This window comes from Salmo salar, chromosome ssa19 (genome assembly GCF_905237065.1).
Source record: "Salmo salar chromosome ssa19, Ssal_v3.1, whole genome shotgun sequence".
NCBI classification, from domain to species: domain Eukaryota; kingdom Metazoa; phylum Chordata; class Actinopteri; order Salmoniformes; family Salmonidae; genus Salmo; species Salmo salar.
In genome coordinates this window covers 84517788-84527043 of record NC_059460.1, presented here as the reverse complement: position 1 = coordinate 84527043, position 9256 = coordinate 84517788, and the positions used below count along the sequence as shown (strand labels likewise).

General features: G+C 46.7%; 1 protein-coding gene across 1 annotated transcript; it reads right to left on the bottom strand.

Moving 5' to 3' along the window:
• Positions 1-232: 232 nt before the first annotated feature.
• LOC106579745 (extensin-like) lies at positions 233-4997 on the bottom strand. Its single transcript, XM_014159910.1, has 2 exons — positions 4990-4997; positions 233-665 (listed from the first exon to the last, which is right to left on the bottom strand). Exons 1-2 carry the CDS (start codon positions 4995-4997, stop codon positions 233-235), a joined length of 441 nt encoding a protein of 146 aa, XP_014015385.1.
• Between the last annotated feature and the right edge of the window lie 4259 nt (positions 4998-9256).

Sequence of the window (9256 nt, the reverse complement as noted above, 5' to 3'; positions counted from 1 at the left end):
GTGGCTAGCTGGCTATGTGGCTAGCTGGCTATGTGCCTAGCTGGCTATGTCGCTAGCTGGCTATGTGGCTAGCTGGCTATGTGGCTAGCTGGCTATGTGGCTATGTGGCTAGCTGGCTATGTGGCTATGTGGCTAGCTGGCTATGTGGCTATGTGGCTAGCTGGCTATGTGGCTAGCTGGCTATGTGGCTATGTGGCTAGCTGGCTATGTGACTAGCTGGCAGGCAGACTGGTTAGGTTAGGTCTGACTGGCTGGGCCTGGGTTTAGGGAGGCTGGGCCTGGGTTTGGGGAGGCTGGGCTGGGGGAGGCTGGGCCTGGGTTTGGGGAGGCTGGGTTTGGGTTTGAGGAGGCTGGGCCTGGGTTTGTGGAGGCTGGGCCTGGGTTTGTGAAGGATGGGCCTGTGGAGGCTGGGTTTGGGGAGGCTGGGTTTGGGTTTGAGGAGGCTGGGCCGGGTTTGGGGAGGCTGGGCTGGGCTGGGGGAGACTGGGCCTGGGTTTGGGGAGGCTGGGCTGGGCTGGGCTGGGGGAGGCTGGGCCAGGGTTTGTGGAGGCTGGGCCTGGGTTTGAGGAGGCTGGGCCTGGATTTCGGGAGGCTGGGCCTGGGAAGGCCTGGGTTTGGGGAGGCTGAGTTTGGGACTGTCAAGGTCTGGCTGTGTCTGGGGAGGCCTGGAGGCTGGAGCCAACAGATGAGAGATCAGCTGAGGCCTGGTAGAGAGAGGACCTGTGGCTGGGGAGGACTGGAGGCAGTCTAGACAGCAGAGAGAGGACGTGTCTAAAGTAGTGCACTATGAAGGGGCCCTGGTCTAAAGTAGTGCACTATGAAGGGGCCCTGGTCTAAAGTAGTGCACTATGAAGGAGCCCTGGTCTAAAGTAGTGCACTATGAAGGGGCCCTGGTCTAAAGTAGTGCACTATGAAGGGGCCCTGGTCTAAAGTAGTGCACTATGAAGGGGCCCTGGTCTAAAGTAGTGCACTATGAAGGGGCCCTGGTCTAAAGTAGTGCACTATGAAGGGGCCCTGGTCTAAAGTAGTGCACTATGAAGGGGCCCTGGTCTAAAGTACAGGGGGGGATGTTAGCCTGGAGGGGGGGTGTTAGCCTGGAGGGGAGGGTGTTAGCCTGGAGGGGGGGTGTTAGCCTGGAGGGGGGGGATGTTAGCCTGGAGGGGAGGGTGTTAGCCTGGAGGGGGGTGTTAGCCTGGAGGGGGGTGTTAGCCTGGAGGGGGGTGTTAGCCTGGAGGGGGGGGTGTTAGCCTGGAGGGGGGGGTGTTAGCCTGGAGGGGGGGTGTTAGCCTGGAGGGGGGGTGTTAGCCTGGAGGGGGGGTGTTAGCCTGGAGGGGGGGTGTTAGCCTGGAGGGGGGTGTTAGCCTGGAGGGGGACGTTAGCCTGGAGGGGGTGTTAGCCTGGAGGGGGGTGTTAGCCTGGAGGGGGGGTGTTAGCCTGGAGGGGGGGTGTTAGCCTGGAGGGGGGTGTTAGCCTGGAGGGGGATGTTAGCCTGGAGGGGGGGTGTTAGCCTGGAGGGGGGTGTTAGCCTGGAGGGGGGGGTGTTAGCCTGGAGGGGGGGGTGTTAGCCTGGAGGGGGGTGTTAGCCTGGAGGGGGGGTGTTAGCCTGGAGGGGGGTGTTAGCCTGGAGGGGGGGTGTTAGCCTGGAGGGGGGTGTTAGCCTGGAGGGGGGTGTTAGCCTGGAGGGGGGGTGTTAGCCTGGAGGGGGGGTGTTAGCCTGGAGGGGGGTGTTAGCCTGGAGGGGGGGTGTTAGCCTGGAGGGGGGGTGTTAGCCTGGAGGGGGGGTGTTAGCCTGGAGGGGGTGTTAGCCTGGAGGGGGGTGTTAGCCTGGAGTACATTTGTGGGTGTCTGGGGGCCTGTTTTACTTGTTGCTTACTTGGCACCTGATGGGGGTTTAGTGTCGCTGGGAAGCTGTCACAGTTGCACCCATTGACTTATTATTTGCAGAGTGGTGGTATGCGGTGCGGTGCCCCATTCAGGGCTAACGTTTCCAGAATAATGTGCATATTGTTATGCTGGATTAATCTGGATCATTATTATTATGTCAGAGCCCCGGGATCCTCTTAGTGGTCCGTGAAAAAGGTCTAGCTAATATCCACATACCTATTGATACGCTGTGGAGACCCACTAGAGTACAGTAGAGATGGCTGTACACGACACAGTAGAAAACAGAAAATGTTTCTTAATCCTGGTCCTGTGGGACCTTAATCCTGGTCCTGTGGGACCTTAATCCTGGTCCTGTGGGACCTTAATCCTGGTCCTGTGGGACCTTAATCCTGGTCCTAGGGGGCACATTTTAGTTTTTTTTCCCCCCTCCCTGGCACTACACACCTGAATCCACTAATCAACTATACTCTACTCATCATCAAACCAGGATTAAGAAACACTGCTCAAGAATATCCAGTAAAATCAGTGTCCTTGAACTACGTCGAAATTAAGAAAGAATTCAAACTGTGGTGTTTAACGAAGGTCTATTCCTGTTAACAGATGTCCAGGCTGTGTCCTAACAGGTCTGTTCCTCTTAACAGATGTCCAGGTTGTGTCCTAACAGGTCTATTCCTGTTAACAGATGTCCAGGTTGTCTCCTAACAGGTCTGTTCCTCTTAACAGATGTCCAGGTTGTGTCCTAACAGGTCTGTTCCTGGGAGCAGATGTCCAGGTTGTGGACTAACAGGTCTATTCCTGTTAACAGATGTCCAGGCTGTGTCCTAACAGGTCTGTTCCCCTTAACAGATGTCCAGGCTGTGTCCTAACAGGTATGTTCCTCTTAACAGATGTCCAGGCTGTGTCCTAACAGGTCTGTTCCTCTTAACAGATGTCCAGGTTGTCTCCTAACAGGTCTATTCCTCTTAACAGATGTCCAGGTTGTGTCCTAACAGGTCTGTTCCTGTTAACAGATGTCCAGGCTGTGTCCTAACAGGTCTGTTCCTCTTAACAGATGTCCAGGCTGTGTCCTAACAGGTCTATTCCTGGGAACAGATGTCCAGGCTGTGTCCTAACAGGTCTGTTCCTGTTAACAGATGTCCAGGCTGTGGCCTAACAGGTCTGTTCCTCTTAACAGATGTCCAGGTTGTCTCCTAACAGGTCTGTTCCTCTTAACAGATGTCCAGGCTGTGTAATGTGTCATTGAAAAGTGCACCCTGCTCTCCTCTACCCCGTAGAATATTCCAGTCAACTGTGTAATTAAATTCCACTGTTGCAGTTATATGTTGAGCCAAAGAGATGATGCTAGACATAAACCTGGTCACCAGAAATGTAAATTTGGAAAGAGGAGAAAGTTGGAAATTACATGCCAAAGCCAAACCTAGCTGTTGGATGGTTCACTGTAGTATTTAAATGTAACACATATTTTTAAAATACATAGTCCTTTCGGAAAGTATTCAGACCTCTTCCCTTTTTCCACGTTTTGTTACGTTACAGCCTTATTCTAAAATCGAATAAAATAAATACAAATCTAAATCAATCTACACACAATACCCCATAATGACAAAGCGAAAATGTTTTTTTATACATTTTTTTGCAAGTTTATTAAAAATTGAAAAAACAGAAATACCTTATTTTGCATTGGTATTCTGACACTTTGTTATTAGACTCAAACTTGAGCTCAGATGCATTGATTGGAGTCCACCTGTGGTCAATTCTATTGATTGGACCTGATTTGGAAAGGCAACGCACCTGTCTATATAAAGGTCCCACAGTTGACAGTGCATGTCAGAGCAAAAACCAAGCCATGAGGTTGAAGGAATTGTCCATAGAGCTCCGAGACAGGATTGTGTCGAGGCACAGATCTGGGGAAAGGGTATCAAAACATTTCTGCAGCATTGAAGGTCCCCAAGAACACAGTGGCCTCCATTATTCTTTAATGGAAGAAGTTTGGAACCACCAAGACTCTTCCTAGAGCTGGCCGTCCGGCCAAACTGAGCAATCGGAGAAGGGCCTTGGTCAGGGAGGTGACCAAGAACCCGATGGTCACTCTGACAGAGCTATAGAGTTCCTCTGTGGAGATGGGAGAACCTTCCAGAAGGACAATCATCTCTGCAGCACTTCACCAATCAGGTGTTTATGGTAGAGTGGCCAGACGGAAGCCACTCCTCAGTAAAAGGCACATGACAGCCCACTTGGAGTTTGCCAAAAGGGACCAAAAGGGCTCTCAGACCATGAGAAACAAGATTCTCTGGTCTGATGAAGCTAAAATTAAACTCTTTGACCTGAATGCCAAGCGTCACGTCTGGAGGAAACCTGGCACCATCCCTACGGTGAAGCATGGTGGTGGCAACATCATGCTGTGGGGATGTTTTTCAGCGGCAGGGACTGGAAAACTAGTCAGGATCGAGGGAAAGATGAACAGAGCAAAGTACAGAGAGATCATTGATGAAAACCTGCTGCAGAGCGCTCTGGACCTCAGACTGGGACGAAGGTTCACCTTTCAACAGGACAACGACTCCAAGCACACAGCCAAGACAATGCAGGAGTGACTTCGGGACAAGTCTCTGAATGTCCTTGAGTGGCCCAGCCAGAGCCCGGACTTGAACCCTTTTGAACATCTCTGGAGAGAGCTGAAAATAGCTTTGCAGTGACGCTCCCCATCCAACCTGACAGAGCTCGCAGAGAAGAATGGGAGAAAATACAGGTGTGCCAATCTTGTAGCGTCATACCCAAGACAACTCGAGGTTGTAATCACTGCCAAAGGTGCTACTGAGTAAAGGGTCTGAATACTTGTGTAAATGTGATATTTCATTTTTATTTTTTATAAATTGCAACAACAAAAGACACATTTTACTTTATCATTTTGGAGTATTATGTGTAGATTAATGAGAAGAAAAAATATTTAATCAATTTTTAAATAAGGCTGTATTGAAACAAAATGTGGAAAAAGTCAAGGGGTCTGAATACTTTCTGAATGCACTGTAATCCTAAAAATAACACAGAGCGTCCAAGCTAAATGTTTTAAGTTGTCCTAATATATCTGAGGATGTGAGAATAGCAGCATACCAGGCCATAGCGATGCAGCGTATTGCCTTATAGAGTGGTGGTGCCCACTCCCTAGCCGCTAACTGGGTATTTGCGTTAGTTTTCCGTGAGGCCTGGCAGAGAGAGATGGACAACTCTAAATAGAAGGTGAAATGCAGTGGTCTGAAAACTCTTTAAGAACCTTGCTTTCTTTTCCATGCATGTTTTTTCTTTCTTTATTCTTTTATAGTTGTCTTTTTTTCTGTTCTGTAAGTTTGGCTTCACAGATGTTACGCAGAGACAGAGAAAGATAGACAGAGAGAGAGAGACATACACTTCTGAAAGGCAGACTTATAGCATGGGAGAGAGAGAGAGAGAGAGAGAGAGAGAGAGAAAGAGACATAGAGAGAGAGACACACGAGAGAGAGAGAGAGAGAGAGAGAGAGAGAGAGAGAGACAAAGAGAGAGAGAGAGAGAGACAGAGAGAGAGAGAGAGAGAGAGAGAGACACAGAGAGAGAGAGAGAGAGAGAGAGGGAGAGAGATATATTTCAGTCTACTTGAACAGAGCAATACTCAATTGTGAGGCATCAAAGCCAAAGGAACTGAAAAATATTAAGAAATGCTATAGATGGAAGGAAAGTAGTGTGGAAACCTACCAAAAAAACAACAACAAATTCTTCCCTTTTAAACAACTTCCTGGACAAAACGTTTCACTCTAATGTTGTAAGTGTAAACTTGGCTAGTAGAAAACCTAAACAGTATATTTGACCTCTCAGCTTCCCTATCAAATCTAAAAATGTCAAACAGAAAACCGAAGAAAATAAACAACAATATCAAATGGTTTGATGAAGAATGCAAAAACCAAAGAAAGAAATTGAGATACCTATCCAAGCAAAAACGCCTTCACTATGGTGAATCACTTGAACTATACAGATATACACTACGGAAAAAGAAGGAACAGCACGTCAGAAATCAGCTCAATGTAGTTGAAGAATCCATAGAATCTAACCACTTCTGGGAGGATTGGAACACACTAAACAAACAACAACACAAAGAGTTATCCAAAATGGAGATGTCTGGATAAACCACTTCTCCAATCTTTTTGGCTCTATAACAAAGAATAAATAGCAAAAACATATACATGATCAAATACAAATCTTAGAATCAACTATTAAAGACTACCAGAACCCACTGGATTCTCCAATTACAATGAATGAACAACAGTACAAAATACAAACCCTCCAACCCCAAAAGGCCTGTGGTGTTGATGGTATCCAAAATGAAGTGATAAAATATACAAACCATGAATTCCAATTCCATGAATTCCAATTGGCTAAAACTCTTTAACATCATCCTTGGCTCTGGCATCTTCCAAAATATTTGGAACCAAGGACTGATCACCCCAATCCACAAAAGTGGAGACAAATTTGTCCCCAATAACTACCTGTGGGATATGCGTCAACATCAACCTTGGGAAAATCCTCTGCATTATCATTAACAGCAGACTCGTACATTTCCTCAGTGAAAACAATGTACTGAGCAAATGTCATATTGACTTTTTACCAAATTACCGTATGACAGACCACGTATTCACCCTTCACACACTAATCAACAAACACAGTTTATCCCGTCTTAAATGTTATCGATTATTTACATAAAAAAATACCTAAAGTTGTATTAGGAAAGTTGTTTGAAATGTTTGGATCAAGATTACAGGTAACTTATTAGATATTTTGTAGTCATGTCGCGCGAGTTGTAACCGGTGTCTTTCTGAATAAAACGCGCCAAATAAATGGACATTTTGGATATATAAAGACGGAATTTATCAAACAAAAGGACCATTTATGATGTTTATGGGACATATTGGAGTGCCAACAGAAGAAGATCTTCAAAGGTAAGGCATGAATTATATCGTTATTTCTGAGTTTTGTGTCACACCTGGCGGGTTGAATTATGAGTGTCATGTGTTTGTTTGATGTGGTGCTGTCCTCCGATAATAGCACGGTTTGCTTTCACCGTAAAGCCTTTTTTGAAATCTAACACGGTGGCTAGATTAACAAGAAGTTAAGCTTTAATTTGGTATATTGCACCTGTGAATGTATGAAAGTTAAATATTTCTAATATTTTGGTGGAATTTCGCGCTCTGCCATTTCACCGGATGTTGTCGAAATGCTCCGCTAGCGGAACCCATAGCCGTAAAAGGTTGACACAATTAGACCCAACCAAATCAGGAGAAAACAAAAACATCTTGACACATTGGAAAGAATGAACAAAAAAAACGAGCAAACTAGAATGCTATTTGGCCCTAAACAGAGAGTACACAGTGCCAGAATACCTGACCACTGTGAATGACCCAAACTTAAAGAAAGCTTTGAATCTTTGACTACGTACAGACTCAGTGAGCATAGCCTTGCTATTGAGAAAGGCAGCCGTAGGCAGACCTGGCTTTCAAGAGATGACAGGCTGCACTTCCTAACCTCCTGCCAAACGTATGACCATATTAGAGACACATATTTCCCTCAGATTACACAGATTCACAAAGAATTTGAAAACAAACCCAATTTTGATCAACTCCCATATCTACTGAGTGAAATACCACAGTGTGACATCACAGCAGCAAGATTTGTGACCTGTTGCCACAAGAAAAGGGCAACCAGTGATGATGAGATGTATCTGAAAGGCAGAATTATAACATGGAGAGAGAGAAACAGACAGAGAAATAGAAAGAGAGAGAAATATATATAGAGAGAGAGAGGAGAGAGAGAGGAGAGAGAGAGGAGAGAGATGAGAGGAAGAAAGAAAGAAAGAAAGAATGAGAGAGAACGAGAGAGACAGAGAAATATATATATAGAGAGAGAGATAGAAATAGAGAGAGATAGAAATAGAGCGAGAGGAGAGATGGAGAGAGATGAGAGCTCAGAAAGAGTGTTCAGAACTTGCACTGTCAAACTCTGAGATCTCCAAAGTTCTCACCCAGTTAGCGTCTGTCTGTCTGTCTGTCTGTCTGTCTGTCTGTCTGTCTGTCTGTCTGTCTGTCTGTCTGTCTGTCTGTCTGTCTGTCTGTCTGTCTGTCTGTCTGTCTGTCTGTCTGTCTGTCTGTCTGTCTGTCTGTCTGTCAACTGAAGTCAATGGGATGTATTGGCATGGGAAATATGTTTACATGTTTTTAATGAACAATAAACAAAAATAAACAATCAGAAATGAACAGTAAACATTACACTCACAAGAGTTTCAACAGAATAGAGACATTTTAAATGTTATTTTGAAAATGGGAGAAAAATAAATGAAAAAATAAATTGGTAAAATAAAAAAGTACTATTTATATATATTTTTCTCCCATTTTCAAAATAACATTTGAAATGTTAGCCCGTCTCCTGTAGCCCATCTCCTGTAGCCCATCTGGTGCAGCCCGTCTCCTGTAGCCCATCTGGTGCAGCCCGTCTCCTGTAGCCGTCTCCTGTAGCCGTCTCCTGTAGCCGTCTCCTGTAGCCGTCTCCTGTAGCCCGTCTCCTGTAGCCGTCTCCTGTAGCCATCTCCTGTAGCCATCTCCTGTAGCCGTCTCCTGTAGCCATCTCCTGTAGCCGTCTCTTGTAGCCCGTCTCCTGTAGCCGTCTCCTGTAGCCCATCTCCTGTTGCCCATCTCCTGTAGCCATCTCCTGTAGCCATCTCCTGTAGCCATCTCCTGTAGCCCGTCTCCTGTAGCCCATCTGGTGCAGCCCGTCTCCTGTTGCCCATCTCCTGTAGCCATCTCCTGTAGCCGTCTCCTGTAGCCGTCTCCTGTAGCCGTCTCCTGTAGCCCATCTCCTGTAGCCGTCTCCTGTAGCCGTCTCCTGTAGCCATCTCCTGTAGCCATCTCCTGTAGCCGTCTCCTGTAGCCATCTCCTGTAGCCGTCTCCTGTAGCCATCTCCTGTAGCCGTCTCCTGTAGCCCGTCTCCTGTAGCCGTCTCCTGTAGCCGTCTCCTGTAGCCGTCTCCTGTAGCCCATCTCGTGTAGCCATCTCCTGTAGCCATCTCCTGTAGATGTCTCCTTACAGTATTGTAAGGTGATCGTTAGTTATTGGCTTTAATCAAAATATTATAAGGTGATGGAGGTTAGTTCTGTATGGTCTTAGATCAATGCTTCTCAAGCTGTTGGTGGCTGATTTGTGATACATGTAGCTCCCTGGCCATGCAGTCATGAGAGAACAGGGAGTACAGAAGGGGACTGAGCACGCACCCCTGAGGGGCTCCTGTGTTGAGGATCAGCTTGGCGGATGTGTTGTTACCTACCCTTACCATCTGGGGGTGGCCCGTCAGGAAGTCCAGGAT